General features: G+C 44.7%; 1 protein-coding gene across 1 annotated transcript in view; it reads right to left on the bottom strand.

Moving 5' to 3' along the window:
• The window catches only part of LOC137379969 (MAP kinase-activated protein kinase 2-like), a 155,583-nt gene that overhangs the window by 31,905 nt on the left and 108,836 nt on the right, over positions 1–14,842 (bottom strand). Inside the window, exons 2-5 of the mRNA XM_068051406.1 lie at positions 9,610–9,749; positions 3,159–3,223; positions 2,165–2,244; positions 473–599 (exon numbers count right to left, since the gene is read on the bottom strand). Of these exons, the coding sequence (XP_067907507.1) occupies positions 473–599; positions 2,165–2,244; positions 3,159–3,223; positions 9,610–9,749 (412 nt within the window). The remainder of the gene's footprint in view (positions 1–472; positions 600–2,164; positions 2,245–3,158; positions 3,224–9,609; positions 9,750–14,842) is intronic.

Raw genomic sequence — 14,842 nt, 5'->3', positions numbered from 1 at the left:
AGCAATGTGGTTGACTCTGAACTGCCCTCTGAAATGGCTTAGCAAGCCACTCAGTTGTCAACGGCAGTTAGGGATGGATAACAAATGCTGGCCTTGCCAGCGAAGCCCATATCCCATGAAAGAATAAAAAAAAGTAATCGCTAATTCCCCATTTATCAATGATCATTCTATCGGACGTGAGTGTGGTTGGCAAGGCTGGCAGATATTGTCCTTGGGAAGGTGGTAGTGGGCCTTCTTGAAGCTCTGTAGTCCAAGTGATGGGAGTTTCTATTTTACCCTGTCCAACTTTGGTACGGTCCTGCACTGTGGGTCTTGCCTGTTCAGCTCAGTTTCTCAATTAAAAAAAAAGGTCAGCAGTTAAGTACCAAACACAGTTGCTCACAGGTTCTCATGTTTCTGGTTAATTGACCCTGCTGTTATTTTTGACAGATATTCACATCAGAGAATGTATGAGAACTCTCTTGACACTCACCAACATAGTACGGTGTGTAGCAGGGCGTTGCCAGAGAGTTGTGAAGTGTTGTTTCTTTAGCAAACCCAAAATCCGTAAGCTTGAGGATTGCGTTCAAATCTTTTGATGTATATAACAGGTTTTCTGGCTGCAAAATTCAAATAGAGTGTCAGGAAGATTCTTTGTTAAAAAAATAAGCAAACAGCGGAATTGGACCTGGCCCTTTGATTTGCATCACCCCAACACATGCCATTGATTAGTGAACCACTAAATATGTACATGGAGAAAGGAATAACCTGCATTTATCTAGTGCCTCATCTCACCTTTCAGAAATGCTTCACATACAACAAATTGCATTAAGTGCGGTCACTGGGAAACATAGCCGACAAAATCTGCACACAGCAAGATTCTGCAAATAGCCATCAATAACCAATGACCAGATTATCTGTTTTGGTGGTGTTGGTTGAGGGAGGAATGTTGAGCAGAACAGTGGAAGAACTCCCTGATCTTCTCTGAAAAGTACCAAAGGATCTTTAACATCCACCTAATCAAGCAGATGGCGTTTCATTTTAACTTCTCATCCACAAGATAACACCTCTAACTATGTAGCACTTCCTTCACTACCACTGTTAGCACAGTTTATTAGCTTGTCCTGGAGTGGGACTTCCGGACTCAGAGATGAGATTGAATCCTTGTCAATGGGACTATTCAGAGAACGAAACAACCACAGCAAATTGCATTTATATAGCGCCTTTAACATAGTAAAATATGCCAAGATGCCTCACAGGAGTATAATCAGTCAACAGGACGATAAGAATATGGAAATCATGACCACAAGTAACTATTAAAGCCAAGCCCAGCATTTAAGAATGAAATGAATACTCCAACATTCTGCCTCAACCAACACCACCTAAACAGGCTAGTTAATTCAACACCTGAAGTAAATTAATTAAATGGTTCATGAAAAGAGCAGGGACAGTTCAAAATTAGAGCTGGCAGCACACAGATATAATGGACTGAATGGCCTAATTTTATGTCTCAAAACTGTTCAAGTCCAATTCCAGAGACTTGAGCACAATGTCCAGGCCAACACGCCAGTGCAGTACTGAGGATGTGCTACACTGTCAGAGGTGCTGTCTTTTGGATGAGATTTTAAATCAAGGCCCCATCTGCCCCCTTAGGTGGACATAAAAGATCCCCTGGCACTATTCGAAGTACAGGGGAGTTATCCCCAGTGGCCTGGCCAATATTTCTTCTTTAACCAACATTATAAAAACAGATTATACAGTAATTATCTCATTGCTGTCTGTGGGATCTTGCTGTGTACAAATTGGGTTCCTACAGTACAACAGTGATTACATTTCAAAAGTACTTCATTGGCTGCAAGACATTTTTTGACTTACTGCAGTAATGATAGGTGCTATAGAAATGCAAGTTCTTTTTTTCTTCCTGGCCTGTCTCACTCCTTTCTTCGCACTCCAGTCCATCTCCTTTCCTCAGTGTATTTCTCCACTCCCAGCTCCTCTCCTTGCTTATGGTATATCTCTCTGCACTGCCTATCTCCTCATCTTTCTCCCAATTTCTACTTTGTTTTTAGTTAAAAATGGATGATGATAAAACATTTGAATCATTTGATAAGGGACTTCTGCCTTGGGCCAGCAATACATTCACCAACAGCAGCTACTCAAGACATGGAGAATTTGCAGGTCTTACCTTGACATCCCTGTGTGCAATGTTCATTGCATGGAGGTACTGAATAGCACCCCCTATATCCCTCATTATTTCTGAGGCCTCTGTAAAATACACAAAGGAAACAATAGAAGGTTCACTGTACAGGTGACCATTTTTAGGCAATATTCTAGAGACCATCAATAAACAGAATGGCAGGTTTCACGTACACTGCTATTTAACAACAGTGGCTGTGTATGTGTTATGCAGAGAGCGCGGTCCTTACTTCAGGTTCTGCAGTATAACCTGTGATGTAGAATTGAGAATTTATCTTGGTTTTTTAATGCTCCAATTGAGGGATTTGGAAACAGAATGCTTTCCATTTCACAGACGTGACAGCACTAAGCACTTCGAAGCCAAATGCAGCATGTAATAGTTTCAGAGTAAAGCTCCCCTTACACTATTCCAATACTCCAGCTCAGCCTCAATATTGCACCCAGAGTAGACAAAAGGGACCCTTACTGATTCCCCATCTCTCTAACCCAGAGGTCCTAACACCAGTTGCAATGCCCCTCTACTGCTTCAGCTAACTCAACAACTTACTTCACAGCTCCAGGACGCTTTGTATAAAAAGAGTTCAGCCTGGCCCTGCTCCTTCCTACTAACTTCTGAATTGCTGACATGTGTCCTGTGGTATTTGATACTCCTTCACCAGTAAACAACTTGCCTGCTTCTTTACCATACTTTCCTTTCATTACCTTGAACACAGAGATCATCTCATTTTAAAACAACCTTTCTTGGTAGCTTAAATTCCTGGTATCTGGAATTGGCCACTTGTCTCTGCTGCTTTTGAAGGGCTGAAACATTCTTCCTATGATTAGGTCACCAGAGCTGTGTCCTTGGGTTTAACTGACACCTATGTGCAATATTTATAACTGCAGTTATTTCCCCTGTTGTTTGTCTGGCAGTGCAGAAAGGTCACAGATTGTAACAAGGACAACAAATGAAGCCAACTTGAATGTTGCACCCCATGACTTACCCCTCTCAGTAAACGCCTGATCACCTCGGTCCTGGATCCTGGTGAACAATTCACCTCCTTCCATACTGTCAGGGAGAGACAGAGAGCCAGACAGAGAGAGAAAGCACAGGGTTAGTAAAGATTGGGGTTTGGCCAGAGGGTAATGATATCAGAGTTTGCAGCCCTGAAAAATGCAGGGTACTAGCTGAAACAGAGAATGACAGAAAATACCCTGTCCCATTCATTTAAGATTAACCAGGATAACCAGACATAAATTCATCTCTATTACATTAAAAAAGAGCTTATTAAATTACCCTATTAAAAATGTATGATCTCCTCTAACTGACTACTAGATAAAGGAAATATCTTTGGCACCAAGCTGAAGAAACCAGAAATCCCCAAGTTTGATTCCCCAGTCTGTGCTCAGCTTGTTAGCATAGGCAGTAAGGATATTACAATCAGCCTCAGCATCTCAGAGCTACAGAGAGGAGAAAGTAAATCAGCCAGGGTCCCTGCCTCTGGTCACAGTCCAGTGATCTTCCTCACCCTGCCACTGGATGTTTTTTTTATTCATTCATGGGATGTGGGCGTCGCTGGCTAGGCCAGCATTTACTGCCCATCCCTAATTGCCCTTGAGAAGGTGGTGTTGAGCTGCTTTCTTGAACCGCTGCAGTCCATGTGATGTAGGTACACCCCCAGTGCTGTTAGGAAGGGAGTTCCAGGATTTTGACCCAGCGATTAAGGACAGGATCAGCTGATGATGCCCATCACAGTTGAATAACTGGCTAGATTCCCATATGATGAATGGTCATTTGGGTAAGGTGTTAAAGGTCTGCTGTATTAATCCAACCACATCCCACAACAGTCAGCAGGGTTTTCATGAACAGCCATCATAGCTCATGGGCTCCATGAGTCATGGAATCATAGAGTCATTTACAGCATAGAAGGAGCCCATTTGTCCCATCGAGTCCCTGCTGGCTCTCCGCTAAGCAATCCACTCAGTGCCACTCCTCTGCTCAATCCCCATAGCCCTGCAAGTTTATTTCCTTCAAAGGCCCATCCAATTTCCTTTTGAAATCATCGATTTCTCCACTTCCACCACACTCCTGGGGAGCGAGTTCCAGCTCATTACCACTCACTGCGTAAAAAAGTTCTTCCTCACATTCCCCCTGCTTTTATTGCCCAAAACCTTCAATCTGTGTCCTGTAGTCTTTGTTTCATCAATTAATGGGAACAGTTTTTTTTTGTCTAACTTATCTAAGCCTGTCATCATCTTGTACACCTCTATCAAATCTCTCCTCAATCTCCTTTGCTCCAAGGAGAACAACCCCAGCTTTTACAACCTAACCTTGTAACTAAAATCCTCCATCTCTGGAACCATTCTGGTAAATTTCCTCTGCACCCTCTCAAGGACCCTCACATTCTTTCCTAAGTATGGTAACCAGAACTGGATGCAATGCTCTAGTTGGGTCCTAACAAGAGCTTTATAAAAGGTTCAGCATAACTTCCCAGCTGTTGTTTGCAATACTTCTATTTATGAAGCCCAAGCTAACCGCTCTCTCATTATGTCCTGCCACCTTCAAAGATTGATGCACATGCACCCCCAAGTCTCCCTGTTCCTGCACACTCTTTAGAACTGTGCCATTAAGTCTATATTGCCTCACCCTATCCCTTCTGCCAAAATGCATCACCTCACATTTCTCTGTATTAAATTCCATCTCCCACTTGTCTGCGCCTTCTGCTAGCTTATCTATGTCCTTCATTGCAAGGGATTTTGAGTACAGGAGTAAAGATGTCTTGCTGCAATTGTATAGAGCCTTGGTGAGAATGCACCTGGAGTATTGTGTACAGTTTTGGTCTCCTTATCGAAGGAAGAATATACCTACCATAGAGGGAGTGCAAACGAAGTTCACTAGACTAATCCCTGGGATGGCGGTGTTGTCTTATGAGGAAACTGAGAAACTGTTGACTGAGGAAACTGGGCCTGTATTCTCTAGAGTTTTGAAGAATGAGAGGTAACCTCATTGAAACTTACAAAATTCTTAAAAGGCGTGACAGGGTGAATAGGATGTTTCCTCTGGCAGATGAGTCTAGAACCAGGGGACATAGTCTCAGAATAAGGGGCAGGCCATTTAAGACTGAGATGAGGAGGAATTTCTTCACACAGAGGGTGGTGAATCTTTGGAATTCTCTACCCCAGAAGGCTGTGGAAGCTCAATCATCGAGCATGTTCAAGACAGAAATCACTAGATATCTGGATACTAGTGACATCAAGGGATATGGGGATAGCACAGGAAAGTGGCGGTGAGGTAGATCATCAGCCATGATCTAACTGAATGGCAAAGCAGGCTCGGCGGACTGAATGGCCTACTCCTGCTCCTATGATGCTATGCTCCTACCTGATTGAAAGTGGCACACATCCTGCAGATGCCTGCACTTACTGCCTCTTCCTAGTCTTCCAGATGGCCATCCACCTAGTATCCTGAACTCTTACTGCCTGTGGGGGGATCACTCCCTGGAAAGTACGATCCAGGAACCTGTCCTGCTCCCTGATGCTCCGCAGTGACTCCAACTGCCCCTCCAGCTCAGAAATCCTGAGCTTGAGCTGAAGCAACTGGAGATATTTCGTACACACGTGAAGTGTCCTAGAGTTCCCACATGGCACAGGAATTGCAAGCAACAGGTCATAGTTGCCCATCCACGATCTAAATAATCTCTATTCTCTCTTTTGCAATCTAGTTGATACCTTATTTAAACTATTAATTTTAATGACTGCCTCTAGACCTACTCTGTACTACTACTCTTATTAATTCAATCACTGTAATACTCACCCTGATTCAGGTTATTAATTTCCTGGCTCTTACTTTGAAAGAATACCCTAGTTTGGAAAGAGGAAAAGAGAAATACTCACCAACCAATCACTTACCTGCTTTCCTGTGATGTCACACATTTTTTTATGCTGCTGGTCCACTGTGAGCCCTCCCCAGAGCCTCCCCTATCCTCCCCACTGGTCCCGTTCTGCTCTCACTCTCTGCGGCTGCTCTTTTGTCCTCCCTGCTGGTCCCACTGTGCTCTCACTCTCCGGGCTACCCTTTTGTCCTCCCCGCTCGGCCCACCACGATCTCACTCTCCGGGCTGCTCTTTTATCCTCCCCACTGGTCCCGCTGTGCTCTCACTCTCTGTGGCCGCTCTTTTACCCTCCCTGCTGGTCCCACTGTGATCTCACTCTCTGCGGCTGCTCTTTTATCCTTCCCGCTGGTCCCGTTGTGCTCTCACTCTCTGCAGCTGCTCTTTTATCCTCCCTGCTGGTCCCGTTGTGCTCTCGCTCTCTGTGGCTGCTCTTTTATCCTTCCCGCTGGTCCCGTTGTGCTCTCACTTTCTGTGGCTGCTCTTTTATCCTCCCTGCTGGTCCCGTTGTGCTCTCACTTTCTGTGGCTGCTCTTTTATCCTCCCCGCTGATCCCGCTGTTCTCTCACTCTCTGTGGCTGCTCGTTTATCCTTCCCGCTGGTCCCGTTGTGCTCTCACTCTCTGTGGCTGCTCTTTTATCCTCCCTGCTGGTCCCGTTGTGCTCTCACTCTCTGTGGCTGCTCTTTTATCCTCCCTGCTGGTCCCGTTGTGCTCTCACTCTCTGTGGCTGCTCTTTTATCCTTCCTGCTGGTCTCACTATGCTCTCACTCTCCGGGCTACCCTTTTGTCCTCCCCGCTCGGCCCACCGTGATCTCACTCTCCGGGCTACCCTTTTGTCCTCCCCGCTCGGCCCACCGTGATCTCACTCTCTGGGCTGCTCTTTTATCCTCCTCGCTGGTCCCGCTGTGCTCTCACTCTCTGTGGCTGCTCTTTTATCCTTCCCGCTGGTCCCGCTGTGCTCTCACTCTCTGTGGCTGCTCTTTTATCCTCCCTGCTGGTCCCGTTGTGCTCTCACTCTCGGCAGCTGCTCTTTTATCCTCCCTGCTGGTCCCGTTGTGCTCTCAATCTCTGTGGCTGCTGTTTTATCCTCCCTGCTGGTCCCGTTCTGCTCTCACTCTCTGTGGCTGCTCTTTTATCCTCCCTGCTGGTCCTACTGTGCTCTCACTCTCCAGGCTACCCTTTTGTCCTCCCCGCCGGTTCCACAGTTATCTCACGCTCTGCGGTTGCCCTTTTATCCTCTCCGCTGTTCCCACTGCGATCGTCGAAACCCCAGAGAAATGAGGCAAACATTATTTAGGCTGTTTCCCCAAGGGTTCCACGAGAACATATGAACAGGAGTAGGTCATTTAGCCCCTCGAGCCTGTACTGACATTCAGTAAGATCATGGCTGATCTACCATCTAACTCCATAAATCCACCTTTGCCCCATATCCCTTAATACCTTTGGTTAACAAAAATCTATCAATATCAGTTTTAAAATTAACTGAATCGAGCATCACTTGCTGTTTACTGAAGAGCGTTGCAAATGTATACCACTGTTTTGTGTAGAAGTGTTTACTAACTTCACTCCTGAAATTTCCAGCTCTAATTTTTATACAATGTCCTCTAGTCCTAGACTCTTCAACCAGGGGAAATAGTTTCTCTGTCTCTACCCTATCTGTTCCACTTAATACCTTGAAATTACCCCTTAACCTTCTAAATTCCAGGGAATACAACCCTAGTTTGAGTAATCCCTCCTTGTAATTTAACCCCTGGAGACCAGGTATCATTCTGGTAAATCTACGTTGCACTTCCTCCAAGACCAATAAATCCTTCCTCGAGTGCCCACCAAAGTTATGGTGATTGATATGAGAAGCTTGTGGTAATTCTACTTCAGGATAGGAGGGGAGAAATATGTAAAGAAAAACAAAGGAACATATATATGGGTGGCACAGTGGTGCAGTGATTAGCACCACAGGCTCACAACTCCAGCGACCCGGGTTCGATTCTGGGCACTGCCTGTGTGGAGTTTGCAAGTTCTCCCTGTGACCACGTGGGTTTCTGCTGGGTGCTCTGGTTTCCTCCCACAGCCAAAGACTTGCAGGTTGATAGGTAAATTGGTCATTGTAAATTGCCCCTAGTGTAGGTAAGTGGTAGGAGAATGGTGGGGATGTGATAGGGAATATGGGATTAATGTAGAATTAGTATAAGTGGGTGGTTGTTGGTCAGCACAGACTCAGTGGGCCGAAGGGCCTGTTTCAGTGCTGTATCTCTAAATAAATAAAATATTCATGACAACAGTCCATCTTACATTTCAGCACCACTTCACGTATAAAGCCTATCTCAGCACCTGGAAAAACCACGGACTGGAAAGTGAAAAGGTTGGTGGGGTGTGAAGGTGTTTGAGAAAACCCCTGTAAACAGTGGCTAACAGGGTTTTCAGTTTCTTGAGGACCGAGCTTGAAACATAGTTAAGTACAGTGTACAATGTAACCAATAGCATTGATACAGGTCAGCAACAACAACTGCACTTCACTTCCCCCCTCCCCCCCACCACCTCGTTCCAGAACCTTCTGGTTTTTGCATTATATACCTATCTTCCCCCTCTTCTTCCCTACAAGTGGAGAGCAGCCACAACACCATCTTCTCCAGCAATGACTCTCAGAATATTTTTTTTATTCACTCACAAGGTGTGGGCATTTCTGGCAAGCCAGCATTTATTGTGCATCCCTAAACGACTGAGTGTCTTGCTAGGCCATTTCAGAGGGCAGTTAAGAGTCAATCACATTGCTGTGGGTCTGGAGTCACATGTAGGCCAGACCAGGTAAGGACAGCAGATTTCCTGCCCTAAAGGATATTAGTGAACCAGATGGGTTTTTACAACAATTCGCAGTCACAGTCACTGTTACTGATACTAGCTTCTTATTTCAGGTTTATTTATTTAACTGAATTTAAATTCCCCAGCTACTGGGGTGAGATTTGAACTCATGTTTCCAGATCAATAGTCGGTTCCAAGTACCCTTTATTTTTTTCCTTTACCTTTGAAGCAATTTATTTGGTCAATTCCCAAATGTTACTCCACAGCTCTGAACATATCCTGCAGCCTTTCATGTGGAACTTTATTAAATCCTCTGGTAGTCTACTCGGGTTATCAATTCTTAAAGAAGTCCAGAAAGTAGATCGGGCAGGATTTTCCTGTTTTAAAGCCATGTTGTTTGAATTTTGGCAACATTAAGATGAAGAAATACTGCCTCAACCAGGTCTTAATTTTGGATTTGACTGAGGAGGCCAAGGTAAGGCTGAGAGGCGTCAAAGTGCGTGGAAGATGATCTCACGCTTCTGAAAGATATTGCTAGGGGGAAGGAGATAAATGATGAAGAGATGGGGACCAAGAATGGAAGTGACCATGTAGGTATGGAAGAAAAAACAACTGCTAAGTACCAACATCACCCCAGCAGCTTCCCCTTCTTCCGGTCTCCCAGTGTAATCACTTCTTTATTTACCTTAATTTCTCTCCTACTTTTTTCAACATTCTTATTTTCCTGTACTCACAGACCTCGTCCCTTCACCTTGGTTTCTTACTCACCATTCCATCACTATCAGGAGACACCGCTTCCCATGATGCATGTTCTCATAGACGTTAATTATTCGGACGATGTGGAGGGTGCTGGAGGCCCTCCAATGCATGTCCATTTCTCGCCGTGCCTTTGGGCTATCGTAGAGGATCTGAAAAGAGAGAAGAATGGGTACACTGGGGATAGAGAAGTAGCAGTGGATATGTGCTCACTTCTAGTGTTACCTCGACACAATATGGAATTTTTCAGAATGATTTAACAAACGAGGCCGAATGGCCTACTTCTGCAGCATAAACCTTTGCATGTTTCTATGTTAAGGCAATTACTGGATTCAGTCTAAATCCCCTGATAACTCAGCCAAGATTTTCTGTACCTTTATAAAGCTCTGGTTCGGCCCCAATTGGAGTATTATGTCCAGTTCTGGTCACCACACTTTAGGAAGGATGGGAAGGTCCTTGAGTGGGTGCAGAGGAGAATTACCAGAATGGTTCCAGGGATGGAGGATTTTAAGTTACAAGGTTGGTTAGTTTGGAAAAGCTGGGGTAGTTCTCCTTAGAACAAAGGAGATTGAGGGGAGATTTAATAGAGGTGTACAAGATTATGATAGGCTTAGATAAGGTAGGCAAGGAACAACTGTTCCCATTGACAAATGGTACATGGTCTTGGGGACACAGATTGAAGGTTTTGGGCAAGAGATGCAGGAGGAACGGGAGGAAGAATTTTTTTTACACAGCGGGTGGTAATGACCTGGAACTTGCTGCCCACAAGGGTGGTGGAAGCAGAGACGATCAATGACTTCAAGAGGAAGTTGGATGGCCACATGAGGGAAATACACTTGCAGGGCTATGGAGATTGAGCGGGGAGTGGGATTGACTGGATAGTTCCGTGGAGAGCTGGCATGAACTCCATGGACTGAGTGATCTCCCTCTGTGCCGTAAATGACACTATGACTCTAGCTGGGTTTGCACATGCTTTATCATCTCAGCTTTCTCTCTGGTTTATGATTACTACATAATGTTCCTCTGAACATTCGTCTCTTAATCTCCATAGGCCATATATATCTCCATTACATATTCCTTGCACTGTCTGCCACTCTAACTCATGCTTTCTAAATCTAATAGAGTGGCAACACGTCTGCAGCAAAGCAGTAGGACACAGGGATCGCACATGAAATTCACCAGATATCAAGCTCCTGAATTTTGGCAAATCAACGTCTAGTTACTCAAGGTCAACTCATGTGATCTCTCGGCAGTGGCTAAAACTGCCACGTCCCACAGCCCAAGAGCGGATGCAACACATGGAGCATGCAAAGCTGCGGCAAAATAAAAACACAAAGCATAGTCTCTGTGTGTATCAGGTTCATTGCTCAATATGCCCAAAATTCAAAACAATGGCTCAATTCTACCCTGGGACATGCCAGAGAAATTCATGGCTAGCATGTGGGCGTCCTCAATTCAAAATAAAACAACACTTCTAAAAGTGAGCAGAGAAAGGTTTTGGAATTTTTGCATAATTAGGAAATGTAAAGACCAGCTCCAAATAAAGTGACGTAGTCTTTGGGATCAAGGAACAAAATGGTTTACTTGTATTTTCCCATCAGCAATAGGGATGTTTCAAAAGCCTGGGAATGAACACTGCCAGCACCAGGAAAATTAACCCAGCTTTGCAAATTGCAGATCAGCTCCAGCTTTTAAAAGGCACATAAAAAAACACACAGCTCATCAACTCTGAAAACATTAGCACGCAGATAACTGCGAATGATGAGACAAAAAGAACAAGCATCTTAAACAGGTATAAACTGAATTAGAAAAGCAATTTGCAGAAGCTTCCACTGCTCTGTAAATACATGGTAAAATAGGAGCTAGGGGGAATAAAATGTGGCAGGATTCTTTATACCTGATATCCATTGATGCCCGATGAAAGTGTTGGGCAGTGGATATCAGCTGTGGATTAGATCGGGCTCAACTGTGATGTCTCCCGCAGTGAGTTATTGTCTGCTCACTATCTACCTTTACACATGGAGAATGCTGTCAGAGTTAGGCAAGGTGCCATCGGACAATCAATGCCCGTTGACATGTGTCCCATGTGTAAGCACATATACAGATCCAACTTTTTTCTTGGCACCAGGAACTTCAGTGTCTTTGCAATGGATATTATCAGGAAGTTTCTATAAATAAATATTTTCCCCTTTGTTACTGTCCTCACTCCATCCCTTGCACACATATTGCCACACACACTCCCCAACCCAAAGGTGGGTCAGGTGAACTGCTCTTTGTATCAGCTTGGTTGGTTCAGAAGGTTGTGGGTTCAAAGCCTCAATTGGGACTCGAGAACTTTACAAGTTCAGAGTATACCATTGGCTACCTTCTCAAATTCAGTGGCATTGATTGCTCCTGTAGGTGAATCCCTTATCCCTTACTTTCCAGAGTTGTCTCACAGTGCCCAATATTTACTTATCCATTAGTGTAATCTAGAGGATGAATCAACACATCCCCTCCTTGACATACAACCGGGAATATTGCACTTTTCGTCCATGCCCTCACATGTGCTTTTCCAACCTCTAAAGATGGACTGAGCAAACACTTGGAAAGGTGTGGTCAGATATAAATATATAAACTGCTTTACTTCACAAACAGCCATAAACATATAGTTATGATCAAACTCACAATTCGATCAGTACAAAAATAATGAATATTCAACACTTCCTCACATTAGTGGGTTGTCATGCCTGACTTAAACAAAACACCTTCCTACAAAACCCCAATTTTATCCAAATCTCTGTCCCTGACATCCTATTCCATACAAACTCCAGTTCATCCTTTCACCCCATTCCTTACTGACTTCTACTAGCTCCGAGTCCCTGCTCGACCATACCTCTGCTAACAGCTGTAGACCTACATCCCAGCGAGTGCCCGCTCTCTGAGTGAGGACTGCTGTGTCCCTCCTCCCCTCCATTTCACCATCAGTAGCAAAGCCTTCAGCCATCACACTCCTGCACTCAGGAATTCTCCTAAACCCCATCTTGAAACTCTCCTCAAAACCTCAACCATGTCTCTAGCTACCTCCCCACCTCCTTCATACGTGCCAACTATCTCCATTTCCGACCGACAGTCAAGGCTTTTGGGCCCTATGTGTTCGTCAGCATTTGTTTCCTGCCCTGCCCCACAACACTCAGCTTGTGTGTGTGAACTTGTACATTGAATGGACACACAATCACGTGGTTCCTGATCATGACATCCAGTGGCAACAGGCATTTCACCAACTGTTTATCCCTGTCCAAGTAATCCAGTGTTTAGGGTTAGCTTTCCATCTTCCCTTTGTTCAACCAGTTGGTGCTGTACTTGGTCAGATGCTGGTTTGATAACCTATTTAAGGCAAATGTTTTCAGCCAAAGGGTGGGGGGGATCTGGAACTCACTGGGTAGTAGAGGCAGAAACCCTCATGGCATTTAAAATATATCTGGATATGTCCTACTACAGGGCTACAGACCAAGAGCTGGAAAGTGGGATTAGGCTGCATAGCTTTTTTGGCCGGCACAGACACATGGGCCGAATGGCCTCCTTCTGTGTCGTAAACTTTCTATTTTGCTTTCTACATTTACTGTTGGGCGGGATTTCATTTTGAACACGGAGCTCAGTCTGTAAGAAGCAACTTATTTACAACCATTTCCTGTGGTTATCTAACCCAGATGGAATTTCAAAAAAACACAGACCACACATCACAGTCTAATCTGAAATTTTAATTTCTCATTCAGACACTGAGAAAGAGTTTAATTGGGAACTTTGCTTGTCAGCCCACATGACATCACACGGTCAAACCAAAGTTTTATAGGCCTGGTCCACATGAATAGAGTCATAAGATTTTACTGTCCTACACCGCTTTACTTTAAGAGGTCTCCCAGAATGCGTTATACTGAAGATTCACTCGTGTGTATGTGCAGCTGCACAATCAGGTGACTCCTGCACTGGCTCATGATGAAATGGCCACCTTCAGAGGAAGATACACTGCAGAGACAGATCACACAAGTTATACTGTAGGGTAGGGTTGCCAGCCTAACAGGATTGCCCTGGAATATCCATGAATTCAAGGCAAGCCTCCTGGACACTGCTGCGAGCAAAGCCGAGAGAAAAATCAGGGTGGGGAAGTTTTCTTTGAAAACTTTTGTTTATTAATTACAAAAATTTTGACGATGGGGGAAAAAGACTGTTGAGCAGGGGCAGTCACGCAATGAAATCTCCAGGAATATACCCAGAGTTGGTGATCCTGCTGCAGATCGATATTAAATATATTGGGGGTAGGGGGAATATGGTAGAGTACTCATGCGATATGTACAATCACATGTGTCAGCTGTAGCTTTGTACAGATGTTAGTTGTTCATGATATCACAGAGGAACATCACAGCCTAGCTTGATCCTGTTATCACTCGACGTTCCTCGACAGGCAGATGTTCCTGCAGGGGTCCCTGGAGAGTAATCAAGAATGGGAAGCTGACTGATCATCCCTCCCTTTCTAGTACAAGAGCACTGCGACCAGTTATATTGCCCCTAATTGCCTCAGCAGCTGAGATCAGTTGACTAAGCAGAGACTTTCCCCAATCCCTTCACTCCATTATTGGCAGCTGTGCCTTCAACTGCCTAAGCCCTAAGTTCTGGAATTCCCTTCCGAAACCTCTCTGCCTCTCTCTCCTCCTGGTTCTTTGCCCAAAGTCATGCAGCCCCCCACCTGCCAAAAATGAGGCATACTAATTTTGTCAAATGAGCATTGATTTTAAACTGTTGCTGGAGTGAAGAAATGTCTTGTGTGAAGATCACCAGACACTGGACTGGAAGGACATTCGCATACTAAGAGATGCTGCTTGTGGAGACAAAGGGCTATTTCCTGCTCCAATTAACCCAAATGGATTTTGATCACCAGACATTGGAGGTGTAAGGAAGCGCATTCCAGGCACTGCTAAGATGATACAATCCACAGAGCCAGGACTGGCTAAACCAGCTGGTCAAATGACTAACTGGCTGGTTCAAGTTTTTTTGAACTAGCCACAGGACAGTTTGAATTCAGAAAGCCGTGTGCAACTGAAGCTGGTACAAGGAAGTTTCTCTCGCTTTCTCTCAAGCCACCGGACCCACAGAAGACACGTAAACCTCAAGAGAGAAAAGACTCCTACATTGGAACAAGTAGAAGAGTGAACTGGGCTACAACGAACTGCAAGACTTACCGGCAACCAAAGACTCCACATTGAACTTA

The sequence above is a fragment of the Heterodontus francisci genome, chromosome 19, assembly GCF_036365525.1.
Source record: "Heterodontus francisci isolate sHetFra1 chromosome 19, sHetFra1.hap1, whole genome shotgun sequence".
Taxonomy (NCBI): Eukaryota; Metazoa; Chordata; class Chondrichthyes; order Heterodontiformes; family Heterodontidae; genus Heterodontus; species Heterodontus francisci.
Note: the sequence above shows the minus strand (reverse complement) of the source record. Positions and strands in the feature narration are given on the sequence as shown.